The 19897-nt window shown below is 37.7% G+C and overlaps 1 protein-coding gene across 7 annotated transcripts in view; it reads right to left on the bottom strand.

Moving 5' to 3' along the window:
• LOC120534013 (polyhomeotic-like protein 3) overlaps positions 1 to 19897 on the bottom strand; it is a 92882-nt gene that overhangs the window by 30389 nt on the left and 42596 nt on the right. For 5 of the 7 annotated variants that reach the window (XR_005634668.1, XR_005634669.1, XM_039761228.1 and 2 more), the window contains exons 5-8: positions 14788 to 14949; positions 13580 to 13669; positions 9203 to 9452; positions 9060 to 9110 (exon numbers count right to left, since the gene is read on the bottom strand). Coding sequence is in view for 5 of the 7 variants with exons in the window: in XM_039761228.1 (XP_039617162.1) it covers positions 9060 to 9110; positions 9203 to 9452; positions 13580 to 13669; positions 14788 to 14949 (553 nt within the window). In the remaining 2 variants the exon portion in view is untranslated. The remainder of the gene's footprint in view (positions 1 to 9059; positions 9111 to 9202; positions 9453 to 13579; positions 13670 to 14787; positions 14950 to 19897) is intronic. The other 2 variants (XM_039761237.1, XM_039761259.1) reach the window with 2 other exon arrangements.

Genomic DNA, 19897 nt, shown 5'->3' with positions numbered 1-19897 from the left:
CAATGACCCGGTTCACTCCATAAAAGATTCTGATAACCTATGTTTTTCTGTCATTAGCATGTGATGTTCGTAGACATTTGAGATGTCAAGCCTCCATAAATGTCTCAACCTGTGTGCCTATGGCATTGCTATGATCTGTATATTGAATGAAGGCCTGCCTCACACTAATTACACTATGAAAAAAAATCTTTTATAATATACTTTCTTAACATTACCTACTTGATGACTGATGTTGGCTTTTAGCACCTTCTGCACTGACTGAAATATTTCAGTCATTTTGTGCCCTATTATGATTTGTCTAGTAGTTATATGAATTGAGTGGTGGTTGCTTGCTTACTAAACTTAAAAAAAAACAAGGTGGCAAAGGACAGTTAATTTTAACATTAAGCCTCGAGAAGCATTCTGAAATTAAGACGCACAAAGCAATTCAACAAAACTCTGCAGTGGGCAGATAGCAAGCTACAAAATAAGCTGAAAAGGAAAAGAAGACCAATTCTATGAGGTACACAAGTGAAATAACTCCAGTGCTGACCGTAGGACTTATGAGAGCATGACAGCCACAAGTGAATAACGATAATAGGAAATCTAAAAAGGCATTAAGAGAGAAATATTGCGAAAAAGCATAGAGATGACCCAAAGAGATTATTTCATTATGGAAGTATTTAAATGCAGTCACCAAGGAGGTGAACTGCATTAGAAATAGCAAGGGTGAGTTTGAAATATACAGATTGTAATATAGCAAATGCTCTTAACTTGCTGTTTGCTATGGTTTACTGAGGTAAAGATGTTGATAAGCTACCAGTGGTTACCAGGACTGTCAAGTGAATTGTAAACTGTAGAGGGAGAAATACTGCTTAGATTAAATATGCTGAAATCTAACAAAATATGTAACATCTATCCTAAAGTGCTCAAAAAGGTGTGTACAGTATATAAACCTTTTGAGTGTATTACTCAAAAAAATCAGCACACACTTTAAGAAAATTCCTAAGAACTGGAACCTAGCAAATATTATTCCTTTTTATAAAAAGCATGATTGGATTGATCCAAATAACTACAGGCATGTAAGCTTAATGTATATATTGGATCAAATAATGCATACAGTTTGTAAACAAAAGTTTAAGCTACACATGGCAAGAACACGTGTATTACTAAACAGTCAGCATGTGTTTAGACAAAGGAGGATATGTTTGACTATCATGTTGGAATTCCATGAGGAAGCAACAAAACAATCAGAGAGTTTCGCATGATATTGCTTATCTTGATTTTCAAAAAGCTTTTACAATCAACACAAGAACATAACAAATTTGATAAGCGAGAGAGCATCCAGTCTAGCCGATTCATTTGTTTAACTGAACAGTCAAGCTATGCCAATATCTTGTCCAGATACTTTAAAAAGGTTGTCAAGGTTTCTGCTTTAACTGCATATCTCAGTAGTTTGTTCCACATTTCCACAACTCTTTAAGTAAAGAAGTGCTTCCCGGTGTCAGTCCTAAATATACCACCCCTTCATTTCCATTGCTGTCCTTGAAAAGCTGGTTTACTATTGAAAGAATTCTGCAGGACCTACTTTGTCAATCCTTTCGATAATTCTGAAAACTTGGATTAGGTCCCCATACATTTTCCTCTGCTCGAGACTAAACAAATTTAATTCTCAGAGTCTGTCAGAGTAGGACATGTCCTTAAGTCGTGAGATTCACTTGTTTGCACTCCTTTGCACAGTACTGCTGTGTCTTCTTTTTAGCGTGATGATCAGAACTGCACACAATACTCCAGATGTGGTCTCACTAGTGCATTATGTGGTCTGAGCATAAAATCTCTTGATTTAAATTCAACAGTTTTTACAACATAACCTACAATTTTATTTACCCTTTTAATAGTTTTGTGCATTGCTTAGATCAGCGGTTCTCAACCTCTTTTCCTCTGAGGTCCCCCAGTGAAGCATGAGAATATGTGAAATCTCCAGACATGATATTTACTCTCTTGTATGGTTGCTGCAGTCTTGACAAAGGTACTTGTTTTTGAACTTATATTTTTTGCTAGTGCTATAATAATGCCTGTATTTTTTAAAGCACAATAAAAAATTAAGAAGCCATTTCAAAAATAGCCTATATATTTTACTTCAATAAAATTATTAGTGCCTGAATTCCATAATCATAACATATAATAAGTCAGATTTTTTAAGGAAAAATGATGACCAGTTATTAACAACACAGAATTTGCCACTGCAAATATTTTTGATAACAACAACAGCTACTCACTACTCAACTTGGCTAAGTATTGATTTCTAAGTTATGCATAAAATGATCATGTATTTTTAAAAATAGAAAGTAATTTTTTAAAAGTAATTTTAAAATCTGTTTTCTTTTCACAAACTACAATTACGTCAGTGGAAAAGACAAAGCAAGTGTGTGGGGAAGTGACATCAGACAGGTAAACTGCAGTAGGCTGGTTAGCCCTGACACCTATACGTCTTTAAAAAATTAGCAGAGTGGCAGCAATGGCAAGTGTCAATCTGCATTACCTTTATGAGACTGTCACACATTTGGCATAATGTTAAAACACTAAAACACTTTTTTTTTTATGCAAGAGTGGCATTAATCCAGTTCTTAAATCCTTACACTGGCTCCTGGTTAAGTTTAGGGCAGATCTGAAAGTCCAACTTTTAACATATAAAACATTAAATGGCCAAGGTCTGGCTTACTTGTCTGAACTTATCATGACTTACAAACCAGAGCGCACATTAAGATCTCAAGATGCCGGTCTGCTTATGATTCCAAGGATTAATAAAATAACAGTGGGAGGTCGAGCTTTTAGTTACAGGGCCCCTAAACTGTGGAATGGTCTGCCTGCTTCCATAAGAGATGCCCCTCGGTTAACTGTACAGACTGCATCTCTGTTGTTAGTTATTAGCACTAAAACATAAGTAACATGATAGTTATAATTGGATACTAACCCTCACCTATTCTGTTTCTCTTCTCAGTACTCAAATGTGGCACATGGTGCAGGCCCATCTGCCAAGTTGTTTTGCCTGCCTAAAGTAAAGTCATCCCTGATGGAGGATCACAGGAATTGTGGGGTAGAAGGGTCCTTTCATCAGATTGGCTGGCCCAGCACTGTTTCAGCTGTGGAATGGCCAAATGGGGGCAGCTTGATGGCTGAGGTCTCCAGGACTCTAAACAAATCCAAATCATATTATGTGATATCATCTACTGTTAAATTCTGTTCCATACTTGTAATTTTTTTATTTTTTTTAATACTGTATTGAGGATTTGTTCTGTTTTGTGTATTGTATTGTATTGACCCTCTTCTTTTTGAAACCCACTGCACACCCAACCTACCTGGAAAGGGGTCTCTTCTTGACCTGCCTTTCCCAAGGTTTCTTCCACTTTTTCCCTACAAGGGTTTTTTTGGGAGTTTTTCCTTGTCTTCTTAGAGAGTCAAGGCTGGGGGGCTGTCAAGAGGCAGTGCCTGTTAAAGCCCATTGCGGCTCTTCTTGTGTGATTTTGGGCTATACAAAAATAAATTGCATTGTATTGTATTATATTTCACATTAATTCAATTTTTTCTTGTTGGGTCATTGTGGGCAGCATGTTCACATTCTAGCTATAGTACTATAGCTGTGGTGTGCTGTGCTATGTTGTATGAATTAACACATGAGAACTTCGGATACACACTTTAATGTCTGGTGCAAATGTAATCAGGATAAGTTATATCATGTGTAGCACTGCCACATAAAATGTATGTTTCTGGTTTGTCTTTTTTCTCTCTATGTGAGTCCTGTTTCCATCTGTGCACACTGTAGCATAAGCTGGGCGGGTGTGGATAGGGAGGACCTTTGTGAGGTATGGGGCTGTTGTTGTGATTTCCAGGAGTGCCATGGAAACGGATGCACTATTGAAAAGGAGCGCAAAAGGCAGGAAAAGAAAAGGAAAAAAACAGCCCAAGCTTTATGGTGGAGGGGAAAGATGTGACCTATCTAAGGCCAGGAAAAAGACTGTTTTTTGATGGAGCCCCAGTCCAATGCAGTTTGGGGGTGGCCACCTCGAAGATTCTTGATACACTGAGGGAAGTGGACTAGACAGTGGATGGGATCAGAATCAGTGTGAGCAATAAATCTTTTATTATGGGACTGGCATGTCTTAGAAACTGAAATATTGGGAGATATGATTATCTGATAAAGAGACTAAATTGAGTGGACATTGTGGGATATTTTTGGGGTACATGATTTTATGACATTTGTGTACTGTATACATTGGGAGAGGGTGGGCGGTTTTCGGAATCGGTTTATGTACGGTGATTTTGTGGGATTGTAGATAAAGTATTAATTACATTTTTTTGCTGCATCTTTTGTCTGGATCATTTTTTTGTAAAAATCACTTTTATTAGTGGATGACATTTTCGGCACTGTGGAAAAGGGTCTGAAGACAGTTTGGGGTTGACAGTAGATAAATTTTCACTATAAACTTAGTGAAGTGTAGTTGTTACAATCGCTACACATGTGTATATCTCATATTAACTCATATTCAGATACAATCTACATACACTATGAAATGAATGTTAAAGTGTCTTTGAGAAAACTGGCAAGCTACACTCGCCAACAAATTTTATGAAAAATGTTGTTTCCTCAGCAATTGTGGTTGTAAACGATAGATTTTTACATACTGAACACAAAAATGCATTTGTAATTTCTGTATCACATATGGTTTTCAAGGAAACTCCAATTATGCATTTAACATTTTAACGTCTCCAGTGGCATAGGCCTTTGATACGATATTACAACGTAAGCAACATGGCAGAAAGTCATGTGCTTTGCGTATCAGTGTCCAGCAATAGATTCCTAGTATAGATGGACTCCATCTCCTCTTGTTCTTGGAAGAAAATTCTGAGACATTTGTCATGTAGTTACATGATCCTTCTGTTCCATCCATGGCGTGGCATGGATGGACACACTCCCTTCAGCCAAGCTCTCAAGCTGGTCGCACAAGATGCACAACATATATCAGGAGCCCATACTTTGTCCTGGTCACCAATTGCACCTGAAGTATAATTCCTGTACATTCAAAGTGAACTCACCACAGATGTAACAAAACATATCACAGTTATTGTGACATTGGCGTGGCATTTCAGAAATTACATAAAAATAAGTTCAAAGGCCCCGAATTTTAACAGTTTTATTTCTAATGTAATACTAATTGACACTGACATTAGATAGAAAGCCTGAAGCTGCTACTCACTGCTGCTGCTAGGTACAGTATATATAGGGTTGCATTATCATGGAAACAACCCGTAGTCTTGAAGGAGCGCGCGGGCATGCTGGAGCACGCCACAGCACACATGATCAGACAGATTTTCTTGCAGTATTTTAAATAAGAGAGTATCATATAAATGGCATCAGTTAAGGCTATAAAATATAATGATTTTGACCTAAGAAGATCATGAGCTACTGAAAGGCAGCTAAACCTGAGCACATGACTACACAAAACACCCAATTTGAGAATATTGGAATTTGTATTAGAAAATTAGCCATTTCTCAAAAAACTTTAAAATTTTAAAGTCATTTTTGTGATCTGCGTCATAAAATCTATCCATCCAGGTCACCATCCTGTTCTTAGACTGCGTGACATTTCCCCAAGAGTGCATACCACCTATCAAACCATCCAAAAGAAAAACTGCATCATTTTTATTTTACCTCATCAAGGTGTCACCCCTTTTTACTTTCTCTGTGTCTGTCTTTTGTATATTGCCCTGATCTACAAGACAGGTGGCTCTCCGATGTACTCCAAGCCTCCCTTGCCAGATCCAACCGTCAGACAGTCCCCACCATGAAGCCGGCAAAGATGCTACAATATTTTGTATATTGATAAAGTGATCCATTTTGAAAAGATAAGTTTGGCAGTCTGTTGTAGATTTTTAATGATTTGATTTTTTTGCCATTATTTTATTATTATCTTCATTCACATTGAAGCCCCTCCTGAAAGTTTACTGAGGCCCCCCTGTTAAGAACCTCTGGCTTAGAAAATGAAAATGCTATGTCCACATAAATGCCAAAATCCTTTTCAGAGTTTGCTTCCTTTAGTACTGTGTCTCCCAACTTGTACTTAGAAATTATGCTTTTTTTTTTTTGCCCACGTATAGCACTTTGCACTTTCTACATTAAATAGCAAAGGTCCCACCTGAGAAGTTAGTATTCAAACTAAAAGAACTAGGAATTCAAGATGGAATCTGTAAGTAAGTACAAAATTGGCTTAAACTCCAGAAACAGAGAAATATGTTGAGAGGAGCTTTTTAGAATGTTAGAATGATGTTAAAAGTTATGTTTCTCAGGGATCGGTGCTTTGGTCACTACTCTTTTCATTACACATAATGCATCTTCATAAAAATATAAATGACAAAATGGTTACATTTGCACTAAGTGAAATGGTGATAATCTAGAATCATCGTATTTATTATAGTCTAGACAGAATGAGTGGCTTGAGCAGATTTGTAGTGGATGAAATTTAATATAAATAAATGTAATGTAGCAAACATAGGATATGAAAATGTTAGATTTGAATACACAACAGGAGGCATGAAAAAGAAAATACAATGTGACATGATAAAAGTGCTTAAAATAATGAAAGAAATTTGTACAGAGGAACACAGCAAATAACTCATTGTTATTTTGGAAAAATTAGGTGAACAGGATTGGCATGTTGGCTGGGCTGAATGGATTCTTCTTGTCAAAACTGTTCTAATGTTCTTCTGTAAAGTGAAAGAGACATCAAGACAGATGCTGTGTGTGCCAGTCTAGGAATAGATGGGCTACTAGGAGGTGATATACCCTTCTGTGTGTAGTGTGTGCACCAGAAAGTCCATGGTGTAGGGGCACCTACATGAAAATGAGAATTAGAGGAATAGCTGAGGCCAGCTGGAAGTGTGTAATGCTTCATCAGGTCTCTTGAATGTAAATGAGGCAGTATATGCTTTATGTGCCTGACCCTCTCCTCTAAAGCAGAGGGAGACCTGGGAATACATGTCAGATGCAGAAACACTTTCTTGCAGCAAGAATTCATACAGTCCTACAGTAGAATGAAACAGTCTATCCTGCCCTTTGCATAGAGTATGATACACTTGATAACATTGTCCCTTTAATCTTCTATTTTTTTCAGCATCAAAATAACCTTAACCATTCTTTTTCTTTTTGCAGATGCCCACTGACACAGACCTTCAATAACCCTACAGTGCTGAAGTGTTCTCTGATTGATGCTACTCATAAGCATTATTCAGTTTTCTACAGGGGAAAGTTGGACATTCTCAAATCTTCACCAGATAGTGAAGAACTCCTACTTTGGCCTATAACAGAGCCAGACAAGAGTTTTTCTTTGTCTGTAAAGATGTCTATGAAATGATTAGTGGATGTTTGATCATTCATTAGCCATGTGATCAGCTACAGGCAAGCTGAATTTTAATACAGAAAACTTCCATTGTAATATAATTGAAGATCTTGTGAGAGCTGAAGTCTATACAAACTCACGTTTAATATCTCCAACTGCTACTAGTAACATCTGCCACTTTTCCTAACCTTCTTAATCCAATATGTGGTAAATGAAGCTGTAGTGGGTCCCTGAAACTTTAGGCTGAAGGACAACAATACATCATGCAGAACACTCAAAAAAATAAAACACCAACATTTGTTCACAGGGAAAATTCAATTCAACCACTATAGCTGAAAAAAATTGAATTGCTAGGGAATTATTCCCCCCTGCTGGAAACACTAAGTATGTGCATTTGCTGCACTACGGACCTTTTACTGAAAATGACATGCAAGCCCATTAACAAGGCATCTGTTGTACTGCGTCCGATTTGAATTGCTTTTGCTATTGTCTTCTTGCGTCTCAGCTGGAAGATATATAACACACATCATAAAGCAAGCCAGCTAGCTGCAGTTCTGCACTGGCATTTCTTAGTTGCTAGGCAACAACTCAAACACTCACAAAGATCTGAAATCCATCACTCACTATGAGAATATTTAAACAATATAAATATTTTTCATATCTTTACAGAACTGTCTATTCTCATTGCTCTTCAGTGTTTCCTGTGCTCCCTGTATTTTAATCCTGTATAAAATAAACTTTGTTGTTATTCAAAATTTGTTGTATTTCTGGACGTGTCTTCTTCAGCTGCTCTTGCCTGCCTCCTATACTTGATCCAAATAGAAAAATACAATGTAGATAGACACTGTATTCAGGAAAATTCCACACTGCCTAATTTACAACTGACAGTATTTTAGATATTTTTTCAGGCACACAAAAAACAGAACAGATGTAACCGTTAACTGTGAGAGATGGGAAATGGCCCCAATACTTTGTAAAAATGGTCATGGGAATAATGCTGATTATTATAAATTCAAGACAATTTTCTTATTTAAGTACTAAAGGGGAGCTATCAAGAGAATGAAAAAAAGTGAATTATGCCCATAGCACTTTTTAAAAAAACAACCAAGTCACTTTCCACATTATGTCTAGAGCTAATAATTACCATAAAGTAAATGAATATTTCATTGTTTTACTAGCAAACTGACTTTGAAATGAAAAGTTATGTCTCTGGTACAGAGTCCTGATCAACACAAAACACTTCAATCAATGAGCGTGTTAATTAAATTATGATTTGTGTAAATGGGTGGCGAGATTTCTTCCATGCTTTTAGGTGCTCGTGTTATAATTCATTAGCATCACTGCATACTCCACTAGCAATGTGATGGAAACTATATGCTGGCACTTCCTAGGTATCTTGTGAAGTGGGAGTGCCACTTATTCATATCTACACAATATAGCAGCCTTGTCCTGATGCGGGCAGAAGCACATAACTTACCCAATGTATTATAATAAACAACACACTGAATATGCTGTGGTGAAAAATTCTACATGAGCACTATCCATGTTTGGAGATTTTTCAGAACACATAAGGGTTTGAGTGAAATGGTAGTATATACTGAGTGTACATGACTGTACAATAGGTAGCATGGAGGAGACCATGAAGTCAACAATCATAAGGACATATGTCTTGTGTTCTTCTCTTACCTGATACATCTGCCAGCCAGAATTTGCAAATAATGCAAGGCCTAGCATAAACTGCAAGAAAAAGGTGCCTACACTAAGAATTCCAATGTTGCACAAGAGGACAAATTCTATTTCAATGGATCAGTGCAAGAAAAGATGCTCACCTGGGGCTATCAAATGATGAGTAGCAGATAGCCGGTTTATAGTGCCCGATCTGGGTTCTGCTCCAGGACTATCGCCTTTCTTGCTTCCTTCACTGTGGGAGTCGGGTGCTGGACTGGCTTTCACAGGGCTCAATGACATCTTAGGATGGGAAGCAGGTAGCGTTTGCCCCTGAGTGCTGGTTTTAACGGATGTGTTCTGACCACTGGATTGAGTATTGGCCTGATGGGTGCGAACAGCCAAATTCTGAACCTGCAGGGTGAAAAATAAAGCATAGGTTCAACAGTTCAATGCAAGCACAGACACCATTCTGAAGTACCAGGTTAGTTAAAAAGAAGTGAAAACACAAAACTTCTTACAAAACTACGTTATAGCAAGAATTTAAAAGTCACTTTTTCTCCAAGCCACACAGGAATATCACTGTAGAGGAAAAAGCCATATAAAGAATTGCAGCTGAGTTCAACAATACACACACATTAAACAGCCAATCATTATGATAAGTCTTATCTCAGATTCATCAGATATAAAAGTAAGGCCAAGATTCACTTCATGCTTTCAATATGAGGTGTGAATCATTCTAGAAATATGCTGAGGTGGCTGCTGCAGGCCCATTTATGAAAGATATGGGACAGAATTTAGGGTAAACATTCTAGAAGTGTCAGCAGTCTGATCTTACTTACAGATCTGTGAAGCTATACAGTATAGCTAACACTCACAAATTTTAATTTTGGACCTCTTGATAATCATTGCTTTTGGCAACCCCTTCAAACCATCAGTTTCTCTAATTAAATAAACATGCAGAAATGAAAAGGAATAAATGTACACCGCTGAGCAGACTGTGTATTTACTAAAAAGGCCAATAAGAAAGTAACATATTTGAGGCAGAAACTTGATCATCTTTTTGTAGTAATACTTGGGCTGCACTTCTGTGCAATAACATTAGGGGCAATGCTGCTCAGTAGCACCATAAAAACTTTTAAATCCTATTAGAAGCATATAGTGCAGCATTAGCCCAGTAACTTTGAATTTTATATGTTAGCAGCTAGGGATGCCTGGCCATGTTTTTTGTCCTGATCCTGGCATTCTAAAGATTTTGTTAAATATTTTGTAAGGTCCTTTTGGTTTTGTTAAGTCTTCCAGTGTGTGACATAGACACAATTTAGTAAAGAATCGGGTGAAAAGGACAGGCTGCTAGTCAGATTTTTGTGGTTGTGAAAAAGGAGCACCTAGCCGTCTGCAAGGAAAATTTCTAAAGAAACAAAAATATTAATTATTTTGGTAAGATAATATCTGAAGAAGAAAGAAAACAGATCTGTATTACTCATTTTCAACCAAATTTAATTTTATTTTAATTTTATTTAGTTTTGCATGAATTCGGTTTGGTTGAAGACTGTAGGTAGCATTAAAGTACAATCTATATTCAATATCTCACTGTAGTCTCTGTATTTCATTTTTGCACTCACATACATGATCAGCTTACGAAAAAGACTTATTGTTCTTATATATTTATTTTACTTCTATTTCTAGTTAAACACTGATTAGTTTATTGTACAAAAACATCCATCCATCCATTGTCTAACCCGCTGAATCCAAACACAGGGTCACGGGGGTCTGCTGGAGCCAATCCCAGTCAACACAGGGCACTAGGCAGGGACCAATCCTGGGCAGGGTGCCAACCCACCGCAGGACACACACAAACACACAAACACACCAAGCGCACACTAGGGCCAATTTAGAATCGCCAATCCACCTAACCTGCATGTCTTTGGATTGTGGGAGGAAACCGGAGCGCCCGGAGGAAACCCACGCAGACACGGGAGAACATGCAAACTCCACGCAGGGAGGACCCGGGAAGCGAACCTAACTGAGGCAGCAGCGCCACCGTGCCGCCCCGTACAAAAACATTATCTTCTTAAAGTAATAAAAGGTGTTACCATTCCCTGGCACTTGAAATTCACTCCAGAAATACTGGGGGACCAAAACTGCTGAGTTGCTCAATCCTGAAGATTGTGGCACCCCATAACTTGCCACCCACTAAACTTGTATAACATACTGTATAGAGAAGATAAAGGCTGGAGCATGGAGAGCACTTTAACTAACAAAAAAAATTAAGATAGGGAATATCCCAAAAGCTGCAGAGGCATTCACCCTGCTGAATTTTAAACGATGTTTTCCAGGAACACCTAGATGTGCATTGTACGCTAAATGATTATTTAATATAAACTAAGTATAAAATTATTATTTGTTGGCTTGTTATTGTTATTTTGTAACTGGTATGGCCTTAAGATGGTACTTTAAATGGAACCACCTTTTTTTCAGTGATTTTCCAAATAATGAATCTGGTCTATTCAAAAAAGCTAACCCTCCCTACTGGACACACTTGCATTTTAATTGTGAATTTTACATATTACTGGTTTCAACTTTGTAGCTGCTTTTGTTTAGATGCCTTCATTTGACAAATATTTTTGATCTGACTTTTTCTAGTTGGTAGGTTGTTTACCTTTTACCTCCATCCATCCATTATCCAATCCACTATATCCTAACTACAGGGTCACAGGGGTCTTCTGGAGCCAATCCTAGCCAACACAGGGCACAAGGCAGGAAACAAACCCCGGGCAGGGCGCCAGCCCACGCGCACACACACACACACCCAAGACAATTTAGAATCGCCAATCCACCTAACCTTTGAACTGTGGGAGGAAACCCACGCAGACACGGGGAGAACATGAAAACTCCACACAGGGAGGACCTGGGAAGCGAACCTGGGTCTCCCAACTGCAAGGCAGCAGCGCTAACCACTGCGCCACCATGCTGCCCAACTTTTACCATACAAATGTTAATTAATTACTTAATGGCACCCAAAAACAACAACAAAAAAAATTATCCAGTCTGTCAGATTGTCACATTAGGAATATGGACAGAGCCTCATGAGCAAAAAGTATGGAAACACTTCAGGCAAGAGAAAGTTACAGCAAGCCAAGGCAGTGAGAAACAAAAGAGTGAGAACGAAGTACATTCATTTTGACTGGGTGCTATGAAAACTTATTTGCCATCATGAAGTAGAAAGATAGAGTTTGTTAAAAAAAAAATCACAAACAATGTAAATTTAGTGTCTCAAGAAATCAATCCAGCATCAGAAAGTATCTCCAAGTCATGGTATTCAGTTTAGCTTAAGAACCAGTGGCCAGGTAAACAGTTCACTTTTGTAAACTTAATTCACCCCATTAAGCTGCCATATTATAGTTTAAGGAAATTTTAAAAGATATGACACCTGATGCCCTAACTTCATTTTCTCTGGTTGCATAAATTAACAGCTATCAATGAAGATCACCATCATATATTTTTACAAGCTTTTGAAAGTTAACTTAATAATCAGATCACCAAGAAGTATCCCATGTATCCCTTGTATTGGATTTGTGCTCTTTCTGTACATAACTCTGCCTGATATTAAGTAAGAAAACGTAATGAATTGCTTTTTTCATTCCATACTAAATGCTATTCATCTTCTGTTCTGAATAGAGCTCTGTACTTGAGTATTGGTGTTTGCATGAGCGTGTAATGCAGCATTAGCTCCTGCCTTGATGTGTTGGAATATGCCCTGGTCCCTATAACCTCGGTCAGGATAAAGTAGATTGGATAATGAAATAATGGGTGGATGGATATTGATATGTTTCTAAAATTTAATTGCAATTTCATGTATATACTTCTCAAGACACAGTTTTATTTAGCTTATCAAAGTTATTACAAAAATAGTTGATGAAATTGACTTTGTGATTACTTTACTAGATTCTTGTATATTTTATTACTGCTGCCCAATATTATCACCATACAGCCATTCATCCATATATTAGTTTTCCAAACCTACAAGGAGCCAGAGCCCATCATTGTATTAGTATTTGTAAAGCACAAACTAATTCTGGATGGGACACCAATCCACAGAAGTGTACAGTCACAAACACACACACATATGCATTCACATCATTCCAATTTAGGATTACACGCAATATAAATGTGACAGGGAATCACAATTCCACAATGTTTGATCACCTGCTAAGCAAATAAGTTAAAAAACAGTGAAACTCAAATTAAAATATACAATAAAATGATTAATGTTGGAACAAAAGTGTAATGAACCACATAGAGTACAACTATTTTTTCTAGAGAAAATGAATTGGGTTTTATTCATTCTGGATTTGGCTATAATAGAATGTCATTTAATTATTATAATGTCACTTTTAACAATCACTACTACATCAAAAATAGGTGTCAAGAACAACAGTGATTTGAAGTCTCCTGCTCTAAAAAACTATTTTGTTTAAGTGCTGCCTTGACTCCAGTTTTTGTTTCTTCAGCAAATTGCTTGTGTCTGGTCAGCTCACCTGGGACACAGTTGACTGGGAGGAGGCAGAAGAAACAACAGGAAGATCAGACTGGACAGCAGTGACAGTTGCAGTAGGAGTGAGAATAAGCTGTCAAATAGAAGAAGAAAGAAAGAGGAAAAAGGGACACCAAACAGTAATAGCTGCTGGGATAATCTGCTAACAATAAAAAGTGTGAATGGCGAAGATACCAGATATATATCAAGATATATATTTTAGGGTTATTTTAAATAATTCCAACAGACTGATGTTGAAATAGCAGGGAATTTTTGCTTTGCATTCACTAATCTGAATTAAAATGCTCCTTGTTTACTGAAAATACATCAAGCCCTTTTTCTGAAGGACATAATACATTTCATAATAATAATATTAATAATAATAATTATTGTTATTATAATTAATGACATGTGCATAAATGTAACTACCCTATTCAAAGAGCTTTACATTGATAATTGGGAACCACTTCAACTACCACCAATTTGTAGCATCCACCTGGATAATGCAATACCAGTCATTCTTGCACCAGTATGCTCACCACACATTAGTTATTAGGTGGTGAAGGGGTGAGAGAGATAGTTAGTCAGTGAGGGACAGGGGATGATTAATGGGGAAGAATGACCAGGCCATGGTGAGCAATTTTGGCCAGGATATCAGGGAACACCTTACTCTTTTTGAAAGATGCTCAGGGATATTTTATGACCAGAGAGAGTCAGGAGCTCGGTTCTACACCTCATTTGAAGGGCATCTTGCATTTTTAAAGCGCAGGCTCAATGTCACTGTACTGGGGCATTGGCATCCACACACAAACCACAGCACCCCCAATCACCTCACCAAAACCTCATTCAGCAGCAAACCAAACCAAGTACTGGCTAGGCCTAAACATGCTTAGTTTCAGGTGAATGACCAATGCTGTAGTGCAAGTGGTACATGGCTGCTGGCGTACTCATTTTTACTAATCCACAAAGTAAACACCCCTCCATCCAATCATTTCTTGGGCCAGTACCAGGTTTCAGTGAGTGAAAATATAAGCTGAAGCAAGGCAGGCTGGATTCTAGTCCACCACAAAACATTTTTGGCTTTGGTAAATAGGAGGTAAATGTCACAAATGTCATGCTTCTAAAGGGCATCAGACTTAATATGTTCCTTGCCTTTGTCCCTATATGCTCCCAGTATGCTCCTTGTCCCCATACATATGATAACTCCCTTACCATCTGTGCGCGCAGGTACATTTGTGCCTGGCTGGTGGTGAGGGTAGGGGAGCTGCTTCCCAGTAGCATGGTTTGCTGAGTGAGGCCACCACTGCCTGAAGAGCTGGAAGTCTGAGTACGGCTGATCAACTGCGTGGCTGCTGGAGATGTTGAAAGATTGATCTACACAGATTGAAATAGAGAGACACAGAGAGAGAGAGAAAGAGAGAGAGATGGCATAGCAAGAATGCTTCCAAAGCTTAGAGAAACAAGCAAGACACACAGGAAAATGCTAGCATAGTTCCAAATGAAAAGCCAATCTAACAATATAATTTATGTTCCAGTGCTTCTCCCCATCAGGTAAATGTAATTAATTCTTCTCTGTGCTCATTTCTCTGCTGAAGGGTGACCATCATCCTCTTAGCTCCCATTAACCTAGAGGGAACCAGAGTCAAAATTTTACAGTTACTTGAAATTGAGCTGAAAGCGCTAAAAGAAGTACTGTATATTTATGCTGTTGGGGTTCAGCCAATCTGTATGCAATTCATAAAAGTGCATTATTTCAACTTATCAGTTAGCTTCATCATGTGCTGTAATATTATTCATTCCAGGTTTGAAAGAATGTTCCTTGATTAATAACAGTAGTAAATACTTTATTTTTTAGTATATCAGCCAACCAGTATTTACTACACTGAATGATAACACTTTAAGTGGCATAATAAAGTTTTTTTTTCCAATTGCGATTGCATAATGGTGTGTTTAGCATTACTGGATAAATCTCTAAAGCTGGGAATTAAAGGTGTGGTGGAAGAGAGAAGGAAGAATAATGATGAGACCCTGTCTTTGTGCGCCCAGCAGTTCGCTATTCTATTTTATGAAGAGCCCATACTACCCTTTACCAGTGTTTATGACCAATGAGAACTTTCATGTGAGTTGTCACAGGCACATGATAAGCAAAGGGGCAGAGATCAGTTGTAAGTTTCAAAAGAGTCATCGAAATAAGCAGAGGTTGGTACACTAATGCCTGGTGGAGCAACACTAAATTTGCAATGATAAACAAACAAAACAGTAACCAGAATCTAAGCTAAACTGATTTGCTAATATACCAGAATATGTTTGTGAAGTTGTCTCTTTATTTTTGAACAAAGTTCAGACAATACTTTAACCATGTGACCAATTTATATAACATGACCACCATGAGATCACAGATCATGTGACATGCGCACATGCCTAGCAACTATGTATAATCATAGTCATCAGACAAACAAAATAGCGGTGCCAATGAAAAACACTATGTCACAGAAATGATGCTAATCAACATGACTTAACCTTACGCAACTTGGGGAATGCTGTCATGAGCCAATTTGAGCTTCCTATAAAATTGCACTGAAAATTTCAGTATAGTCACTAGAGTGAAGAACAGGGGCCTCATGTATAAACGGTGCGTACGCAGAAAAATGTTGCGTAAGAACGTCTCCACGTTCAAATTGCGATGTATAAAACCTAAACTTGCCATAAAGCCACACACATTTCCACGGTAGCTCATACACTGGCGTACGCAAGTTCTGTGCTCGGTTTTGCAGACTAGCGACACCCAGCATCAAAGCAGTGCTACTGTTCTAGTGTGTTTTTCCTTTCTTTTTTAGATCCACATCCCTGACGTGGCTTTATAAATACACTGAAATTAACAGTATATTGTTTATTAGTTTAATGCATCTGATTGTAATTAACTTGTAACAATATAATGGTCCACAGAATGGTCAAACTATTCTAAATACAATAGTTGCTTTAGCACCTTCTTCTTCTTCTTTCAGCTGCTCCCGTTACGGGTTGCCACAGCAGATCATCTTTTTCCATATTACTCTCACTGCACCACCAGAGTATTTATATAACTGTATCTGAGTGGGGAATCACAGCTGTACAGCAGCTGATCAGAACTATGAATTATCAGTATACAGCATCAAGCACACACTGCCTCAGCCATGCTGCCTATTTGAACTGCTCTCACACTGCAAACGCTTCAAAGCCTTTCCTGTACAGACCTCGTGGTTCAGAAACAGTTTCATCCCAAGAGCTATAAATGCACTCAATCAGTCCATCAAGTGCTCCTTGTAGAATGGTTTGTACTTATAAGTACAATTACCTCACTGTAAACTTGCGAACTGTTATAATATTGCATAACCTGAGCCACTTTATAAAGTGTGTATTTACATATAATGACCATATCATTTTTAGGATGAAATGCAGCAAAATATGTTTATTATATTACACAGATAAAACTTTAACTTCATTTAAATAATCTATATTGTTAATAATTAAACATGCCAGGACACAGTGTCGCTGCGCTAGCGAGGAGCTGGCACTCTGTTCATGGATTGTTCCTGCCTCGCACTGTATTCTTGCTGGTGCTGGCGCGACACTGGAAGGATAGATGGATAGAATAATTAAACACATACTACAAAGATATTTCAATGTTCCTTAAAGGTTTTGAAAAATCGCCGTTCTAATCTTACAGATGGCTTAACGTCTATTACAGAACTGATTGTGTGGCAATTGGGTATTTGGAGAAAGAAAAGGAAGAACAGGAATTGGAGGTTAGTACGTTTGACAGACAGTACTGCTGCAATAAATTATTTCATCACAGGTCGTGCATGGCGCAACAAACATCTTGCGTGAGACATGAACAATCACTGCGTCATCATGTTCTCATGTTTAAAAACATGCTTTAACTCCTATCATCATGAAAATGATATCACATATACACCTCAGTATTTTAATTATAAAGAGACCTATAATATTACGAATGTAACGGATTCTGTGTCCTGTCAGAGGAAGAGAAACTCCAGAAGCACGTAGTGATTCACACACATAGAGTACATAGAAGATCAAATACAAAACAAAGCATTTAACGTGCTACTTTAGTTACGATGGGATTTGAGAAACTAGTAAATTAAACGATTTTAAAATGAAGTTTATGATGTTCTACTTTAATGACAAAATAAACTACGTGATTAAAGTGGAAATTTCGAGATAAAAGTTGTCATTTTGTGCCTTTTTCCCACTGTGCACCTTTTTTGTTTCTCTGTACCCTAATAAGCTTTCATATGACACTCAGACAGTAGACTACGACTCACCTTTTCACAGCGACTTTGATATGTGACAACTTTTTTATTTCGGGCACAGCGCGATTTTGTGAACTTGAGCTTTCGAGTTTCTCCAACATGCTATGTCACTTGATCAACTTCCTTTTGCTGTTTATACCACTGTTTAAACCAAGAAATAGTAAATTTTTCTTTGCCTCCACTTTGTATTTGCTGAAATTCTTCTATTTTTCCTCATGCTTTTGCCGTTGACTTTTCACAGAAGGCTGAGCTTAAGGGCTATTTATATTGATTTGCATATTCAAAGAGGTATAATTCTGGGAGGAGTTGGGGCGGGATAGTAGGTGCGTGCACGTGCGTTACTTTTCACGTTGACTGAGATTTATGGAGCGGAAGAATGTGGAAGTTGCCGAACGCACAGATTTATGCTTCTGGATTTTTTTTTGTGCGTAAGCATATTTCCTCTTTTGTCCGCTCGCCATGTTATAGTGTGAATTCTATGCACGGCATTATACATGAGGCCCCAGGATCCCGCCACATGAGCATACCCCTCTATAAATTGACTACAGTACCATCACGCATGTTCACAATGACCTTCTAATCTTGCTACTCCTCACGTGCCAATGTTGGCTCTTGTGACACCCCCACTACCTTTGCGCCACCATGCAGCTGCGTCAATCCAAGATGCAAATTGACATGACCATGCAGAGGACACTCCAATAGTGTGAATTCTACGCACAGTGTTATGCATGAGGCCCTGGGTCTTTTAAGGGTAAATAAGGAAGTCTGGACAGAGCTGGGGTCAATACGCAAAAAGCTAAATCAATTAACTACATTTACTTGAGGTAATAAAACAAGTCAAAACTAAAAGTAAAAAAAAAACAGCCTTGAAAAGAAATTGGCAGATGACAGTTTTCTAGAAGCAAGCGAAAGGTCTTGCCAATAAAACAAAAACTGATCAATGATCAAGCATGAGGCTTAAATAACAAAGCTACCATGACATTGTGAATATGACCAAGTTCTTCATTGATGTCACACAACCTAGTAATGTGCAGCATCACAGCAACCATAATCCAAGATGACATAAAGATTACATCATTGTTCTCACAACATTTAGATTACAAAAAACAAACAAAAAATAATTGAAAATAATTACAGTCTAATTACAGGAGTCAAACAATAATTCCATCAAAATAAAAACGCAGACCATGTAATCGGAGATTAACAACTAACCATAAACTATAAAATTTCATATAAATCAGTCAGCAATGTTTTGCTTTCCAAATTTTCACAGAAGATTTTAAGCAATGAATAACTTCTGGTGCTTAGCTGCAAACAATTAACAGAGAAATACAACTGAGGCGATGAGTATGATATTTCTAATAAAGGTCAAATAGCCTAATAAAATGAATTGCTTAATCGGGCATAAACAAGTGGCATGTGGTTTATGAAGTCTTACTTGGGCAAAAAGTAATCTCAGTTATTACACAGACATAAAAGCCAAAAAAGATTTAGGATCATTGAGTATATAACATATGGGAAGTGAGCAACAAGGAAGCAAGAATGTTTTCCAGTTAGCAAGCAATGGAATTTAGGTGGGATGTTACCTGCATGAATCACTGTTAGGCAGGCAAGCAAGTCAGTAAAAACAGCGAAGTAGAATATATTGGTATTTTTCACCCTAGACCTAGCACCAGTAAGGATATCCAGAACACACTGCAATGGTATTTAGAAATCTCTTTGAAGGCAGAATTTACCAAAAACTATTCACCTCTGGAGATAGAAAAATAAAGGCAGGCAGGGATTAGCAAAGGATAAATGGTTGATCAAAGGTCCATACAAATACCAAACATCAAGCCGGGAAAGAGAATATTGGGAATTACGAATTGAGCTAACCTTCTGTAATTGACCTTAGTTCAACGTTCATAATCATGGAGTCAATATTGTTACACATAGTTAACTGTTCAACAGAATCTGATGTCTTTTTTTAGATTACTTAAAAACAGCTGTTGTCATACCTATGTTTATAA

This window comes from Polypterus senegalus, chromosome 1 (assembly GCF_016835505.1).
Source record: "Polypterus senegalus isolate Bchr_013 chromosome 1, ASM1683550v1, whole genome shotgun sequence".
NCBI lineage: Eukaryota > Metazoa > Chordata > Cladistia > Polypteriformes > Polypteridae > Polypterus > Polypterus senegalus.
Note: the sequence above shows the minus strand (reverse complement) of the source record. Positions and strands in the feature narration are given on the sequence as shown.